Here is a 19,125-nt window from a genome sequence, read left to right on the forward strand (position 1 = left end):
TGTTTGTGGAGCAATCAGGAATGGGACACGATATTGCCAAGGGTAATGCCCTTGTGTGTGTGTGTGTGTGTGCACGATGTAAGGAGTGCGGGAGGAAATCAGGCGACAACTCAGCATTGTTATGGGCTTATATGAGAGCTTGAAGGACAGGGTGGTTTCCCTTGAAGGATTTAAATTGAGGGGGCCCATCAAGCTCTCAGCTGCCGACATCAATGCGATTGTCTGTGATAGGGTAACTAAGAACATCAAGCAACACAGCGGCAAACCCCAAGGCAGAATGCATTGGTCCCAAAGGAACTAGTTGTTGTAGATGACTCTATAGTCAGGTAAACAGGGAACATATTGTGCATAAAGGTTAGATGGAACAGGACCAGGGTATGTCTGCCAGGGGCAAAGGTTGATGACGTTGTAGGGCAGATATCATCTTTTAAGGGCACAAAGGGTGATATTGTTGTACATGTTGGCACTAATAATATTAAGAGTAGGAGACAGGCGGAATTACTTAACAAGTACAAGTCACTGCTGAAAAAAGGCCGTGAGTTAGAGTTGAATTTGAAAGTGTCTGAAATTCTGCTCAGACACGATAGGAGGGATTATATGATAAGAGCCTTGTCGATCAATTCGGCCCTGGAGAGATTGTGCAAGGCTCACGGGGTAAAATTTTTCTCAGCTTGTTCTGTGCTTGTTAACAAGACAGACTGCTTCTACAGGGATGGGATACACTTAAATAGAAAGGGTGCAAGAATATTTGCTGATGCTATCGAGGCAGAGTTAGGTGGGTCGGAAAACTGCTAGCTTGGGGGATACACGGACAAATAGATTAACAGTAGCCGCTGGCAGAGGAAAAAGTGACTCTTGCACAACTTCTATTGATATGCAATTGAGCAGCAGCCTGGAAAGCTAGGCAGTGGGGATTTCCAGGACTTCTATGAGTCATAGTGGAACAAGTAAATACATGGGCTGTGTTAGGGTAACTAAGAGTAGAAACAGGTGCATGTATACTTGCATGTACACCAATGCTAGGAGTATAGTTAATAAATTCGATGAACTTGAAGTGCTAGTCAAGACATCAAAGGCAGATATTGTTGTGATATCAGAGACATGGTGTCACACAGACATAAGCAGTGCAGAATTGGAATTTGGGGAATACAATATGTACAGAAAGGATAGACAAGACAGGAAAGGTGGAGGGGTTATACGGTTAGTTAACAAACACAAAATCTTAGGAAGTGCATCCAATTGATGTGAACAATGCAATGTTGAGTCTGTTTGGTGTGACATAAGCATTGGGAGATCAAAAGTGAGAGTAGGAGTGTGCTATAAGCCTAATGACTTTGATGAGTATAATAAGAAACTGTACAGGGAAATACAGTGGGCCAGTAAATCAGAGAGTCTTATAATGGGGGATTTTAATTTCCCAGATATTGACTGGAATTTGGGGGCTGGTCACTCACACACTAGCAAGGCTTTTGTGGATTTATTGGATGATTGTTTTCTACATCAGCATGTTCGGGAGGCAATTAGAGGGAGTAATACTCTTGATTTGATTATTAGTAGTGATTTTTCATGCATTAAGAATCTGCAGATAGAGAAACCACTAGGTGGCAGTGATCACAGTGTGCTGAAGTGGGATTTACTCAAAGAGGTAACTACCATCAGGGGTAAAGGGAAGGGTTATTGCTTTCGTAAAGGAGACTACGATGGTCTGAGACAGTATTTAAATTCTATACAGTGGGACCAACTGATGATGTTTCCAACAGCAAACTCAAAATGGGAAGCATTCAAAGAACTTATCTTGGAAGCTACTAGGCTTTTCATACCAACTAAGAAATATTGTTCAAGATTTAGGCCTAAACGGATGTCAGATGAACTAATTAGACATGTGACAGAGAAGAAAAATGCATGAGATACATATAAATTAACATGTGACACAGAAGCCTATGATAGATATAAGCTGGTCTGTAACCAAGTTACATTAGCATTAGCAGAGGCATATGATGCAAGAAAGCAAGCTTATTCAGCATCAGCCAAAAAAAAAAAAAAACCCACTCCCATTTCACCCCTCCGTTCGTTCGAAATACCTGTCCAGTTGAGCTTTAAATTTGTTTAGGCTATCAACTTCAACAACAAGTGATGGAAGTCGGTTCCACCAACCAACCACCCGCTGGCCAAAGGCAAATTTCCGCACATCTATCCGACATCCGTCCTTCCTCAATTTGAATTTATGCCCTCTGAGGTGATTATTCTGAGAAAGATGAAGAATCCCATTGGCATTGAGCATGCTCAAACCATTCAAAGCGTTATACACCTCTATCAGATCACCTCGCCGGTGCCTAGTCTCCAAACTCTGTAATTTGCAAAACTTAAGCCTTTCTTCGTAAGAGCAACCCTTTGTTCCATTTACTAATCTTGTTGCCCTTCTCTGTAACCGTTCCAGCAGCTCTACATCCTTCTTGAAGTGAGGCCTCCAGACCTGTATACAGTACTCAAGATGTGGCCTTACCATTGCCTTATACAAGGGAATAATCACCTCCTTATCCCTGCTAGAAAAATTCCTGTATATCATTGACAAGACACCATGAGCTACTCTTGCAGCTCGTCTGCACTGCTCAGAGAACTTCATATCTGCCTGCACAATTACCCCCAGGTCCTTTTCATTCTCCACCACTGTCAGTGTAGTACCGCAGAGTTGATACGTTGCTCTGGGGTTACTGTTTCCCATATGCAGCACTTTACATTTGTCGATGTTAAACCTCATTTGCCACCTCTCAGCCCATCTGTTCAACCTTTCCAGATCCTGTTGCAGCAGCATAGCGTCAGTATTGTCCTTAACGACCCTGCCAACCTTTGTATCATCTGCAAACTTGGACATTAAACTTGATATCCCATCATCAATATCATTCATAAACACCGAAAACAACAACGGACCCAACACTGAACCTTGAGGAACTCCACTGATAACATTAGTCCACGTTGAGCAGTGTCCATTGATTACCACTCTCTGTCTTCTGCCACTCAACCATCTCCTTATCCATAGCAGCAATTTGCCTCCAATGCCACACTGCTCCAATTTGTGCAGCAGTCTTCCATGTGCAACAGTATCAAAAGCCTTTCTAAGATCCAAATATATAATATCAAAGTTATTCCCTGCATCCAGTTCTTTTGTGACTACATCATAGTATCCAATCAAATTGGTCAGGCAAGACCTGCCCTTAACAAAACCATGCTGCGTCTGAGCTATAACTGAATTCTTGTCTAGATGATCCTGCAGTGCTTCTTTAACCAGTGCCTCCATTAATTTACCTGGAACAGAAGTTAAACTAACAGGTCTATAATTACTTGTGTCAGCCTTTGATCCTCCTTTGTGAATTGGGGTTACATTTGCACATCTCCAGTCTATGGGTACCTCCCCTGAGTCCAAAGAAGCTCTCATAATTATGGCTAGGGGTTTGCATACTTCCTTTGCTGCCTCCTTTAATATAACTGGATAGATCCCATCCACCCCAGGTGCCTTTTTTATGTTTATCCTCAACAATCTCTCCTCCACTTTCCTCTCAGTTATTACAAAATCATCCAGCTCACTGCCAATGTTTACTTTACCTACATCATTCTCCTTCCTGAATAACTCCTCATGCGTGAATGTAGATGCAAAACAAAGGAGGTTAGGCATGCAAAGGCAGATTACGAGAAATCTTTGGCAAAGGATGCAAAGGAAAACAGCAAAGAGTTCTTTACTTATGAAATCTCTAGAAGGAAGGAGATGAATCAGATTGGTCCACTTGATATTGATAGTTCAACTGTTGATGATCCTGCTCAGGTAGCTAACAAACTAAATGAATATTTTGCATCTACATTCACACATGAAGAGTTATTCAGAGAGTGGGAATGCCAGAGGTGTATTCAACTCTGGCAGTAAGCTAGATAATCTTGTAATAACTGAGAGTAAAGTGGATGAGAAATTGTTGAAGATAAACATAAGAAAGGCACCTGGAATGGATGGAATCTATCCAGTTATATTAAAGGAGGCGGCAAAGGAAGTAGGCAAACCCTTATCCATAATTATGAGAGCTTCCCTGGACTCGGGGGAGGTACCCATGGACTGGAGATGTGCAAACGTGACCCCAATCCACAAAGGAGGATCAAAGGGAAACCAGGTAATTACAGACCTGTTAGTGTAACTTCTGTTCCAGGGAAATTAATGGAGGCATAAAATTAATGGAGGCACTGGTTTAAGAAGCACTGCAGGATCATCTAGACTTCAGTTATAGTTCGGACACAGCATGGTTTTGTTAAGGGGAAGTCTTGCCTGACCAATTTGATTGGATACTATGATGCAGTCACAAAAGAACTGGATGCAGGGAATAACTTTGATATTATATACTTGGATCTTAGAAAGGCTTTTGATACTGTTGCACGTGGAAGACTGCTGCAAAAATTGGAGCAGTGTGGCATTGGAAGCAAATGGCTGCTATGGATAAAGGAGTGGTTGAGGGGGAGAGTACAGAGAGTGGTAATCAATGGACACTGCTCATCGTGGACTAATGTTATTTGTGGAGTCCCTCAGGGTTCAGTGTTGGGTCCATTATTGTTTTCTGTATTTATAAATAATATTGATGATGGTATATCAAGCTTAATGTCCAAGTTTGTTAACTAACCGTATAACCCCTCCTCCTTTCCTGTCCTGTCTATCCTTTCTGTACATATTGTATTCCCCAAATTCCAGTTCTGCACTGCTTCTGTCTGTGTGACACCATGTCTCTGATATCACAACAATATCTGCCTTTGATGTCTTGACTAGCACTTCAAGGTTGGCAGGGTTGTCAAGGACACTACTGACACTATGCTGCTGCAACAGGATCTGGAAAGGTTGAGCAGATGGGCTGAGAGGTGGCAAATGAAGTTTAACATTGACAATTGTAAAGTACTACATATGGGAAACAGCAACCCCAGAGCAATGTATCAACTCTGTGGTACTACACTGACAGTGGTAGAGAATGAAAGGACCTGGGGGTAATTGTGCAGGCAGATATGAAGTTCTCTGAGCAGTGCAGACGGGCTGCAAGAGTAGCTCATGGTGTCTTATCAATGATATACAGGAATTTTTCTAGCAGGGATAGGGAGGTGATTATTCCCTTGTATAAGGCAGTGGTCAGGCCACACCTTGAGCACTGTATACAGGTCTGGAGGCCTCATTTCAAGAAGGATGTAGAGCTGCTGAAATGAGTACAGAGAAGGGCAACAAGGTTAGTGAACGGAACGAAGGGTTGCTCTTACGAAGAAAGGCTTAAGTTTTGCAAATTACAGTGTCTGGAGACTAGGCACCGGCGAGGTGATCTGATAGAAGTGTATAAAGCCTTGAATAGTTTGAGCATGCTCATTGCTGATGGGACTCTTCCTCTTGCTCAGAATAATCACCTGAGAGGGCATAAATTCAAATCGAGGAAAGACAGATGTAGGATAGACGTCCGGAAAAATGCCTTTAGCCAGCGGGTGGTTGGTTGTTGGAACAGACTTCCATCCCTTGTTGTGGAAGTTGATAGCCTAAATAAGTTTAAGGCTCATCTGGACAGGTATTTTAAACGAACAGAGGTATGAAGTGGGTTTTTTTTTTTTTTTTTTTTGGCTCTTGCTGCATAAGATTGCTTTCTTGCATCAAATGCTTCTACTAATGCTAATGCTAATCTTCACTGTACCTGGTTGATTCTGACTCTTTCACTTTGTCAGTGTGACTTACTTTTTCACTAGCATCCTGGTGAACCAATTCAAGCAAAGTATCAGTATGGTTTAAGAGACCAAGAATAACAGCAGCATTTTCACAATTTGATAATGCACTTTGTTTATTCATTATATGCAGAATTTGTCAATAAATTCTTGCATAGCTGTTATTTGCTTCCTTAAACAATTTAGCAAAACAGTGCAGAATCTGGCGTATTAGCAATGTTCCACATTAAATGCTTCAGGGTTTTTCTGCTTGGCAAATTGAGCTTCCTTCTCAATAACTTATAAGTACTTGGGCTTTGAAGGTAAACATTAAAAGCAAAAGCCTTGTCTATGGCTGTCCACCTTCTGCCTTTCAAGTTGCGTGCAGATGACAGAATTTAGGATAAAAGAAATGCATATTGTGCTGCAGTAAGGCTATCCTTAACCAGTTCGAGCAATAAATTTTTATTCTGCCGAAATTCCACAACTTTCTTTTAAGCCTGGATGTAACTGATCTCAACATTAAGATTTTTTTGTATTTTGGGTGTTGGCTCATTCTCTGCACTTAACCCTGGTACTTCATGCAAAGTATCACTCAGCAGTTGTTTCTGTGTCAGGTATGGCTGAAAAACATGGACTGAACATCTCACAATCAGTTGAAGGAGAAAGCCAGTATTCGGCCAAGCACATTTGATAAGGTTTCCCTTTCAGTGCTTGTAAAACACCAATCATAAAAATGAGATGCACACAGTCTGGCATTATTATATAATAATGATGCATAATTACCTTGATGTCGATTCTTTCAGCCAATCAGTAACCCAGAAAAAAAAAGCCAAAACCAAGCATGATAATTTAAAAAAAAAAAATTAATATGAGCAGAGTATCGTATATATAGAACTGCACATTTTATAAGCTAAGAGTAAATTCCCCAACCCAATCATGTCTTTACATCTATAGTTTCAAATTATTTAATTATTTGATAAACTATTACTTTGATTAATATCAATACACTACTCATATTAATGTAGCTGAGTGGTCAGGAGTGGGAGTGCAGTAGCACACACTGTTTGAGTAGTTAGAAGTCAGAGGCTTGAAATGCAGTTCAAGCCCCTGACTTCTAAATATGGTTGATCTGCTAACCAGTGCATGGCATATTATGGTCCATTTCCCTCAATATGGATTGTTTGAGGAGGCTTCCATCCTGCAGTGATAATGGCTTACCTCTTATTCATATTAATTAATGAAATAAGTTTGGAATTAATTATTAATTAGCTATTAAGTAGTATTTTTTTTTTTTTTTACATTTCATTAAATATTATTTCCTAGTTCTATCAATTATGATAAATTTGAGAAATCAGTATAATCACAATCCAGATTGATTACGTGAGAAGCACTTCTTGTTCATAATGTCAGCAGACAAATACAAAAAAAAAAAAAAAAAAAGATAATAATAATGCACAAAAATGATTATAATAATAGTAACCGAGATGCAATGAAAAATGAACTTGCTACGCTAATAATAATACACAAATAATTGGGCCTGGAAAGTTTGTGCAAGTCTCAAGGGGTAGAATTTTTTTCAGCCTGGTCTGTACTTGTTAACAGGAGAGACTGCTTCTACAGGGATGGTATACACTTAAATAGAAAGGGTGCAAGAATGTTTGCTGATGCTATTGAGGCAGTGTTAGGTGGGTCGGAAAACTGCTAGATTGGGGGGATACAAGGACTAATAGATTAACAGTAGCCACTGGCAGAGGTGAAAGTGATTCTTGCACTGCTTTTATTGGAATGAGCAGCAGCCTGGAAAATAAGATGCAGGATATTTCAGAGACTGCTGGGAGTCATTGCGGTACAAGTAAACACGTGGGTTGTGTTAGGGTAGCTAAGAAAAAGAACAGGTGCATGTATACTTGTGTGTACACCAATGCTAGGAGTTTAGTAAATAAATTTGATGAATTTGAGGTATTGCTGAAAACATCAAAGGCAGATATTGTTGGGATTTCAGAGACGTGGTGTCACACAGATATAAGTAATGCAGAACTGGAATTTGGGGAGTACAACATCTACAGAAAGGATAGACAGGATAGGAAGGGAAGAGGGGTTATGCTATTAGTTAAGAACACATAAAATCCAAGGAAGTGAAGCTAGTGGACATCGCTGGACAGTGCAGTGTCGAGTCAATTTGGTGGTGTGACATAAGCATTGGGAGATCAAAAGTGAGAGTAGGAGTGTGCTATAGGCCTAATGACTCTGATGAGTATAATAAGAAACTGTACAGGGAAATACAGTGGGCCAGTAAATCAGAGTCTTATAATGGGGGATTTTAATTTCCCAGATATTGACTGGAATTTGGGGGCTGGTCACTCACACACTAGCAAGGCTTTTGTGGATTTATTGGATGATTGTTTTCTAAAACAGCATGTTTGGGAGGCAACTAGAGGGAGCAATACTCTTGATTTGATTATCAGTAGTGATTCTTCATGCATTAAGAATCTGCAGATACAGGAACCACTAGGTGGCAGTGATCACAGTGTGCTGAAGTGGGATTTACTCAAAGAGGTAACTACCATCAGGGGTAAAGGGAAGGGTTATTGCTTTCGTAAAGGAGACAACGATGGACTGAGACAGTATTTAAATTCTATATGGTGGAACCAACTGATGATGTTACCAACAACAAATTCAAAATGGGAAGCATTCAAAGAATTAATCTTGGAAGCTACTAGGCTTTACATACCAACTAAGAAATATTGTTCAAGGTTCAGGCTTAAATGGATGTCAGATGAACTAATGAGACATATGGCAGAGAAGAAAAATGCATGGGATACATAGAAATCTTTGGCAAGGGATGCAAAGAAAAACAGCAAGAAGGTCTTTACTTATCTAAACTTTAGAAGGAAGAGGATGAATCAGATTGGTCCACTTGATATCGATGGTTCAACTGTTGATAATCCGGCTCAGGCAGCTAACAAACTAAATCAATATTTTGCATCTACATTCACACAGGAGGAGTTATTCAGGAAGGGGAATGCCATAGATGAAGTAAACACTGGCAGTGAGCTAGATGATCATGTAATAATTGAGAGTAAAGTGGAGAAGAAATTGTTGAAGATAAATACAAGAAAGGCACCTGGGGTGGATGGGATCTATCCAGTTATATTAAAGGAGGCAGCAAAGGAAGTAAGCAATCCGTTAGCCATAATTATGAGAGCTTCCTTGGACTCAGGGGAGGTACCCACAGACTGGAGATGTGCAAATGTAACCCCAATTCACAAAGGAGGATCAAAGGCTGACACAAGTAATTATAGACCTGTGAGTTTAATTTCTGTTCCATTAAAATTAATGGAAGCACTGGTTAAAGAAGCACTGCAGGATCATCTTGACAAGAATCCAGTTATAGTGCAGACACAGCATGGTTTTGTTAAGGAAAGGTCTTGCCTGACCAATTTGATTGGATACTATGATGTAGTCACAAAAGAATTGGATGTAGGGAATAACTTTGATATTATATATTTGGATTTAGAAAGGCTTTTGATACTGTTGCAAATGGAAGACTGCTGCACAAATTGGAGCAGTGTGGCATTGGTGGCAAATTGTTGCTATGGATAAAGGGATGGTTGAGTGGCAGAAGACAGAGAGTGGTAATTAATGGACACTGCTCATAGTGGACTAATGTTATTAGTGGAGTCCCTCAGGGTTCAGTGTTGGGTCCATTGTTGTTTTCTGTATTTATAAATAATATTGATGATGGTATATCAAGCTTAATGTCAAAGTTTGCAGACAATACAAAGGTTGGCAGGGTTGTTAAGGACGCTACTGACACTATGCTGCTGCTGCAACAGGATCTAGAGAGCTTGACCAGATGGGCTGAGAGGTGGCAAATGAAGTTTAACATTGACAAATGTAAAGTACTACATATGGGAAACAGCAACCCTAGAGCAACGTATCAACTCTGTGGTACTAAACTGACAGTGGTAGACAATGAAAAGGACCTGGGGGTAATTGTGCAGGCAGATATGAAGTTCTCAGAGCAGTGCAGATGGGCTGCAAGAGTAGATCATGGTGCCTTATCAATGATATACAGGAATTTTTCTAGCAGGGATAGGGAGGTGATTATTCCCTTGTATAAGGCAATGGTCAGGCCACACCTTGAGCACTGTATACAGGTCTGGAGGCCTCATTTCAAGAAGGATGTAGAGCTGCTGAAATGAGTACAGAGAAGGGCAACAAGGTTAGTGAACGGAACGAAGGGTTGCTCTTACAAAGAAAGGCTTGTTTTGCAAATTATAATGTCTAGAGACTAGGCACCGGCGAGGTGATCTGATAGAGGTGTACAAAGCCTTGAATGGTTTGAGCATGCTCAATGCTGATGGGATACTGCCTCTTGTTCAGAATAATCATCTGAGAGGGCATAAATTCAAATTGAGGAAAGACAGATATAGGATAGATGTGTGGAAATTTGCCTTTAGCCAGCGGGTAGTTGGTTTGTGGAACAGACTTCCATCCCTTGTTCTGGAAGTTGATAGCGTAAATAAATTTAAGGCTCAGCTGGACAGGTATTTCGAACGAACGGAGGGGTGAAGTGGTAGGGGTTTTTTTTTTTTTTATTTTGGCTGATGCTGCATAAACTTGCTCTCTTGCATCACATGCCTCTAGTAATGCTAATGCTAAAATGCTAATTATGATAATAGTAACCAAAATGCAATGAAAAATTAACTTGCTATGCTAATAATAATAATATTATGCTACACCAATAATACACAAATAATTAAAATAATAATAACCAAAATGCAAAGGAAAATGAACTTGCTACGCTCTATGAATTAACCATTTCAAACCAGTACCAATTTTATTAGCAATGGGCATGCGCGTTAGCACTCTGTGGATTTTGATGGCTTCATTAGTTTATAGGTGCAAAATTGGTGGTGCTGGGAGTAATTCAGCAAATGAACACTCTGTATCTTATTACTCTGTGGGTAAATCTATGGACACAAAGTATTAATTAACTTTCAAAATCGTGCTATATAAATTCAAAATAAACCAAGGAGCTTAACTAGGTCTATAAGCTACTTATAGAAAATAATTTAATGTAACAATTAAGTCAATAAAGCAGCTAAATATAAATAAAAACTTAGCATTCGCTGGGGCCGCAAAAACTTTGAAAACACGTGGATTGGATACCCTTACTGACTAAGTGATAACCTACAAAATCTCTCTATCGAAGTTCAAAGTATTGTAACTAGGAATATAAAGCTACTTCTAGAAAATAAATTAATATGCCAATTTAAGTCAATAAAACAGCACAAATTTAAGAAAACTTCTCTATTAGCTGGAGCCATAAAAACTTCGCCTGCACATTAGTTACTTACATGGGGAGGAAAGCTCATAATTTATATTTTCTTTTCTACTCAATTTTTTTTTTTGGTCTGTACAATAAAAGCCTGTGGCTTCCTTGCACTATATAGCTAATACTAATACCATAGTTGACAAGTATGGTAAACAACCCTTTCCCCTCTCAGAGTTGAGGTGGAATTCTGTGTGCAATTTAGAGTTTCATTGATAAAACTTCTATTGGATCTCTGGTTGAAGTAAGGGTTACAGATATATAGTTATCTGTTTTTGATAAGCCCTGTATTTCTAAAAATTTATTCTCTTACCTGAATGTACTGTAGAATAGAATCATACCATACTTTGTTGGTTTTTAAAGTTTATATAATGGTGTTCTTCTTAGCTTAATAAATTTTCATTGCATCCCCCTTCACTTTGTTGAATTGAATTGAACATAAAAGTTGTGTTTTTGTTTGTTTGTTTTTTTTTTTGTTTTTTTAGGAGCATTAGCAGCTAAGGCCATATTGCTCCGGGAAATGCGGTGGTCATTCCCTGACCTTTCCGCATCCTCCGTATTTGGTGGTGACGGGCTCGAACCCCGGTCTAATCAAGAAGCGTGTACTGCTGCTCCTTCCCACCTGGCTACGGAGGCGCCTAAAAGTTGTGCTCCTCTTTTTTGGGGAGGGAGTGTTCCCTACATTTTGGCAATGACTGCAGTAGCTGATTCTCCTAAGAAATGTGGCTGTTTTTTTTTCGTTAGTTTTTATTTTGAAATTTGGTGTTTTACCATGAACTGATTTTTTTTTTTTTTTTTTTTTTAAATTCTGTGTGGGAGGGATGTGAAGACACTTGTGTTATATCTGAAAGCATGATATGCCCAACTTACACTGATGACTCTAATGGCATAATTTGCTGATTACTCTCTAGAAGTGCCATCTTAACAAAAAAGAAAGTGCTCAAATAGCTTTGTATTTTAATGGCTATTAAAATTAAGAAAATAAACTTACATTTTATTATTTGTAACTCAAAGATTTAAAACCATTTCTGTAAAAGTTGTTACATAACAAGATTGACAGCAATACCTTTTATTAAATACGAACTGTACACAGCAGGCTCATAATGGTCTGTCTGCTAGGAATAGAACAGAAATAGACATTCTATACATGAACAAGTACAGTGAAGTTTTTTTGTTTTTTTTTTGATAAATAACCTGATACTATGTAATGTTGATTTGATTCTTTCATTTGTTTAATGACTTAGGTTTCCAAGGAAGGATGCAAACTTTGAAATATGTTATTGCCCTAAATAGATCATTATTCATATTTTTAGTAAATGTTACTTTGAGTTTGTTTCTCCATGTGTCTTTTTTTTTTTTTTTTTTTTTGTCTTTAATTATTATTTTGTCAAATGTTATACATGCAGATTTGTCAAAAGCTATGTTATTGAATATGCTAGTAACCTGCAGATTATTTTACTTGCAGAAAAGTTGCTGAACTTGATCCTTCTCGTTATGGTATTGATAGCTACACGAAAAACACAAACATTCCCCTAGATGGCCTTTTATACGTCACAAAATCCAGAGCTTCGGTATCAGAAGTAATCAACATTTTATGTAACACTTACTGTGGTCCAGTTGGTGTGGAATTTCAACATTTGTCAGTAAGTAACCATTTAAAGAATATGATCATTCAGCATAAAAATATATTTTGTACTGATGCAATATAAAGAAACAAAGGTTTATGCTTATATTTTTTGATTAGAAACATAAAGTCCCATCCAAAAGACACCAAAATTCTAGTATTCACATTACCAGAAGAGTATTGTGAATATTGTGCAATACACTGGGGGCCCAGCTAAATGGGAATGTCTTCCCCAACCAACTCTGACATTCTTATATTGAACCAATGAAAGATGGCAGATAAAATTGCAGAATGCATCATTCCTTGTGCTTTCAGAGGCTCCCAACTCTGTTTAGAACATGTCTTATGTGAAATTTGGTGGATTGCTAAGTGATTTTCCTGACATTGTATTGCTATTCATGTTCTTCTTAATCACACTCTTAGACATCATTATGATCTTTTCTCATTGTGATTCAAATTATTCATTTTTCAGAGATTGAAAAGATACCTTTCTTTCAGACTAGCTCAGAAGAATGTACTGAACTAATACTTGGAAAATGAAATTTGTTGACTATTTGAGTGGATCTTCTTCAAAGTAGTCTCCTTGATGCTGTGTTTACCAATGCCTCTGCAACTTATGGAATCATTCCTGATAGTACCTGTGTTGCATTCTATATCTGTGATCCTTTGGGGGGGGGGGTGGCATTTAGCTTGTGAATCAAAAAAAATAATCACGGTGGACTAAATCTGGTAAGTATGGTGGATAAGAGACTACATTGATGGAGCACTTCTTGAGAAATTTTTAAATCGGAAGTGTTGAGGTTGCAGGGGCATTGTCATAAAGTAAACATCAATTCCTTGAAGTCCACATTTCTGGCTGTTTATTCCAAACCACACATCACAATTTCATAATAAACACTACCTTCTAAATCAAAAAATATGATAAGCATGATTTTCACATTTGATCAAGTTGTTTTGCTTCTTTTTGGGCCTTGGAGAAGATAAGAGTATTCCATTGAGAGGATTGGGCCTTTGTTTATTGGTCATAGTCATATACACATTATTTGTTAACAGTAAGGATGGAAGAAACAATGTGTTAGCAGCACATTAATGAAAATTCTGATATGAAAGAACTTGCCACTCTCTGTGATCATCACTGAGGATGCAAGGCAGAAATCTGGTTGAAATTCATTCTATTCCCAAATATTTTGCACCAAAACTATTTTTATTACTGTTTGTATAATCAGTATAAACATTTTAAACATTTTAAAGGGAAATTGATAAGGAAGCTAGGCATTTTTAGCATCAGCCTTTAAAAAAAAAAATCACTATTTTCATTTAAGTATTCTGTCCAACCCTTCCTTAAATTTATATTATCTCTGTGTTTCTAGAATATTAGGTAGTAAATTTTTCAGTTAATAACCTGTTGACTTAAATAAATTTTTTTTTACATCGTCTGATTTATCCCTTTTTAATTTTTAAAATTTTTTTCAATTTGATACTCCTCTCCCCCAAGTATTACTCCAAACATCTAGGAAGGAATTACCAAAAAGCAAGCAAGGTGCCTGCTTGCTATTTGGTTCAGGTGCCTGGGAGATCCTGTTGAAAAAAACATTTTTAATGCTTCTTAGTTAAATTTTCAAGTCAACTGCAATTCACAGTACTTGCCTGCAAAGATGTGTTCATTGATTTTTGCAATTAAAAATTTACTTTTAAATAATAATGTAATTAACCTGAAAATGGTTTAATTGCTGGCCAAACTAGAAACTTGGCAACACATTTCCAATTTATATGAAGGCGAAATTTTGAAAGCCATCTGTTTATTGCCCTAAAAGTTTTTTCATGTCCGCGAGTAATTATATTTCTGTTAATTTCCTATAGCTGTACTGGCACAAGTTTACTGTGAAATGCTGTGGTCACATGCACCATTTCTTACATATCACAAAAATATATACTTTATCTTACACCGTATACAGCCCAGCAGTGTTATAGGAAAAGATGCTTCTGCTCAGGGTTCTGATTGACTGAAGTTTGGAGTACCATTCATAAATTTCTCTTTATGAAGTGTCATTTCCTGATAGAGAGTTGCCTTTAGCTACATACCACTCAGTAATTCTGTTTTCAATGTAACCACTCAGTAATTTTGTTTTCAGTGGCAACACTCAGTAATTCTATTTGGAATGTAATTTTTGTTTCCAGTTAATTTTAGAGTACATATTGTTTATGTGCATTTTGTGTCTGCCTGAGTGAATTTTTTTAAATTGGCCTCAGACAGATCATGTGGGTCAGTTAATGCTAATAAGAATGTGAAGAAATTGAAAAGTTATTGGAAACATAATTATGAGAGCATCCTTGGACTCAGAGGAGGTTCCCACGGACTGGAGATGTGCAAATGTATCCCCAATTCACAAAGGGGATCGAAGGATGACACGAGTAATTACAGACCAGTTAGTTTAACTTCTGTTCCGGGTAAAATAATGGAGTAACTGGTTAAATATGCATTGCAGGATCATCTAGACAAGACTGCAGCAATAATTCAGACACAGCATGGGTTTGTTAAGGGAAAGTCTTGTCTGACAAATTTGATAGGATATTATGATGTGGTTACAAAGGAACTGGATGCAAAAAATAATTTTGATATCATATATTTGGATTTCAGGAAAGCTTTTGACACTGTTGTGCATGGAAGACTATTGTACAAATTGGAGCAGAATGGTATTAAGAGTAAGTTGCTACAATGGATAAAAGGATGGTTAAGTGGGAGAAGACAGAGGGTGGTAATCAATGGGTGCTGCTCTTCGTGAACTAATGTTATTAGTGGAGTCCCACAGGGTTCGGTGTTGGGTCCACTGTTGTTTTGTATATTTATCAGTGATATTGATGAAGGTATATCAGGCTTAATGTCGAAGTTTGCAGATGATACAAAGGTTGGAAGGGTTGTTAATGACAGCAATGGCAGTGTGCTACTACAACAGGATCTAGATAATTTGGGCAGATGGACTAGGAAGTGGCAACTGAAGTTTAACCTTGACAAAGTACTGTATATGGGTAGAAGTAACCCCAGAGAAACGTACCAACTGTGTGGTACTACACTTAATATGGTAGAAAATGAAAAAGACCTGGGAGTAATTGTGCAGTCAGATATGAAGTTTTCTGAGCAATGCAGACAGGCTGCCAGGGCAGGTCATGGGGTTTTGTCAATGATATATAGTAATTTTGCTAACAGAGAAAAGGAGGTGATGGTCCCTCTGTATAAGCCAATGGTCAGGCCACGCCTTGAGTACTGCGTACAGGTCTGGAGGCCTCATTTTAGGAAGGATGTAGATTTGCTTGAGCATGTACAGAGAAGGGCAACAAGATTGGTGAGGGGAATGAAGGGATCCTCTTACCAAGAGAGGCTTAAGTTCTGCAAATTGCAGTGGCTGGAGACTAGGCACCTGCGCGGTGATCTCATTGAGGTGTATAAGGCCTTGAATGGGTTGAGCACGCTGAATTCTGATGGGCTCCTTCCACTTGTTCAGATTACGAACTTAAAAGGTAAAGTGCAGTCATTATCAATCCACTGCAGGATGGAAGCCTCCTCAACAATTCATGCTGAGGGAAATGGACCATAATCTGCCATGCTGCTCCAGTGCGGGTTGGCAGATCGACCGTATTCAGCAGTCAGGGGCTTGAACCCTGGTCTACTCAAGGAGCATGTGCTACTGCACTCCCGCTCCTGACCACTCGGCTACGGAGGCCGTCTAAGGGGAGGTGCCTCCATAGCCAGGTGGGAAGGAGCAGCAGTGCATAGCACACACTTCTTGTTTAGACCGGGGTTTGAGCCCGTCACCACCAAATACGGAGGATGCGGAAAGGTCAGGGAATAACCACCACATATCCCGGAGCAATATGGCCTTAGTTGATAATGCTCCTAAAAACCAAATAACAATAACAAACAGCCGTCTAAGGGGGCATAAATTCAAATTAAGAAAGGACAGATGTAGAATAGATGTGCAGAAATTAGCCTTTAGCCAGTGGGTGGTTAATTTCTGGAACAAACTTCCATCTGTCTTTGTGGAAGTTGATAGGTTGAATAAATTTAAGGAGGAACTGGACAGGCATTTAGAGGGAATGGTGTGATTTTTTTTTTTTTTTTTTTTTTTTGCTGATGCTGCATAAGCTCATACACTTGCTTTCTTGCATCACATGCCACTACTACTACTAAACAGGACATTCTAGGAAGACTGAATTTGAGAGAGTGCTAGGTATACATTACATGTAGTAGTTTTGAGTGATCTGAAAATTAATGTAGCAAGCTGTTATTGTAAATATTGTGAAAGCAATATGTATATATCTATAAGGTTCTGTAATTTTAAGGCAAGTTTTCTTGCATTTTCCTGAACATATATTGATTTGTATGTTATTACATAATTTACAAATTTAAAATTTATATTTAAAGGATTAAATTTTTTCTGATATATTTCATACTGTTATATAAAGAAATGGTGGTTTTAAATTAAAATCAGCTGGAAACACTGGAACCAACCAGTTAAAATTATTTACATTATTTTCTATGGATAAATCTCCTTTACTTAACATGTATTCACTTACCAGTGTTATGTTTTTTTATCCCCAGATAAGAGGGATAATCAGAGGATACCTGTATTTAATTGACTCAAACATTAAATACCGTTTAATGTTTTTTATGGATTACAGAGCCTCGAGAACAGTACAGTCCATCTATTCTCGTGGCTCTGTAATCCATAAAAAACTCTCTCTCTCTCTCTTTGTATGAAATTATGATGTTATGATGAGATACAAGTTTGAGAATGTGCTTTGTTTTGATCTCTTTTTTTTCTTGTTTTTTGTAATGTATCAAAAAACATTTCTTATTAAGGTAGAAGAAGAAAAAAGCTGGTTTGCAGAAAGGTTCGAGAAGCTTCGAAATGAAGAATATTTATCTTTTATTGAGAAAAAAAATTTAGCTTTAGAGATGTTGAAGTCACAGGTATATATTTTAAAAATTTATTGGTTACTTTGTAATGCAAATTTTCTAAAGCATAGACATACTTTTCCTTTAAAAATGTCTCTTTATTGTTGTTTAAAGAATTGCACAGGTGCTCTGATATTGTAATGTATACTTATATTAATGATAATGGTTATCTTAAAGGGGTTTATTAGAATGAGGTGTAAATTTATTTTCGATTCATTTTGGAATTGTCATTAAACTAGCAAGGCAGAGATTCCAAAGCTGCTGAAGTGTCAGTACTTAATATGACTTATTTGTGACAAAAATTATCTCTCTATATGAACTTCAGTTTAAACACATTTAGGAAGACAAGTTTTACTGTAACTTCATATGGTTAAGTGGATGGAGCAGCCTGTTCAAATTGTCTCACACTCATATATATTTGATTAGATTTCAAAGATGGCATTATGTAAAATCTGATCTGTCTGATCAGATTTTACAATTTTTCAGATCATTACATTTCAAATCAAAATTGACCTTGTGTAATCCATGAATGGTTATATTGTTGTTTTGGCAAAGGCCATCCTGCTGCTCATTGGTGACCACTGAAGAGTGAACATGACCAGTGATATTGTTTTGGTACACTTTTGATGCTACTGATCCCTTTTAGGTTGCCAGAAGACAATGATTATGCTCTTCATTGCTTGTTTGTTGTTTGTTATTTGGTTTTTAGGAGCATTAGCAACTAAGGCCATATTGCTCCGGGATATGCGGTGGTCATTCCCTGACCTTTCCGCATCCTCCGTATTTGGTGGTCACGGGCTCGAACCCCAGTCTAATCAAGAAGCGTGTGTTATGCACTGCTGCTCCTGCCCACCCGGCTATGGAGGCACTGCTCTTCATTGCTCCATAGAATGTTTTGCGAGGGGCAGAACAATTCTACAGAGCTTGAGGGTACCATTGACGACAGCATATACTGTAAGAATGATACCTGTAGTGCTTTATGCAATCTCCTCCATAATTTGATTTTACGTAACATCAGAACATTGTGAAATGGAACATACACTGTGCTGCCACTTTGTTAGGTACGCCCCACTGTGCACACAAATGGTTTGTCCCATAACGTTGCAAGTCATATGACCACAGTTGTGGATATAAATGCAGTAGAACAACCTTTCTAGTATCAGTTAAGTGTAAAACCATGCAAGAATGGGGAAAAAGAATGATCTAATGGACTTTGAACGTGGCATGGTAGTAGGCGCAAGATGTGCTGGACAAAACATCTCTGAAACGGCAGTTCTCTTGAACTTTTCACACACCACAGTATCGAGAATGGTGCAATGAACAGAAAACATCCTCTCAACAGCACTCCTGTGGAAGAAAATCGCTTGTTGATGGGAGAGGTCAGAGGAGGATGGCTAGAATTGTGCAAGCAAACAGACTGGCCACAATGTCACACATCGTGTCAGAATACAACCTTAGTGTGCAGAACAAAATATCGCAATTTACCATTAGTCTCACTTTGCCATG

General features: G+C 38.3%; 1 protein-coding gene across 4 annotated transcripts in view; it reads left to right on the plus strand.

Annotated features, from left to right (window-relative positions):
* LOC150084832 (2-oxoadipate dehydrogenase complex component E1) overlaps positions 1–19,125 on the plus strand; it is a 608,625-nt gene that overhangs the window by 131,777 nt on the left and 457,723 nt on the right. For 3 of the 4 annotated variants that reach the window (XM_090376637.1, XM_090376633.1, XM_090376636.1), the window contains exons 3-4: positions 12,507–12,684; positions 17,524–17,634. In XM_090376637.1, the coding sequence (XP_090232763.1) occupies positions 12,507–12,684; positions 17,524–17,634 (289 nt within the window). The remainder of the gene's footprint in view (positions 1–12,506; positions 12,685–17,523; positions 17,635–19,125) is intronic. The other variant, XM_090376634.1, reaches the window with a different exon arrangement.

This window comes from Mastigoproctus giganteus, chromosome 6, assembly GCF_048544385.1.
Source record: "Mastigoproctus giganteus isolate SK-2022 chromosome 6, ASM4854438v1, whole genome shotgun sequence".
NCBI lineage: Eukaryota > Metazoa > Arthropoda > Arachnida > Uropygi > Thelyphonidae > Mastigoproctus > Mastigoproctus giganteus.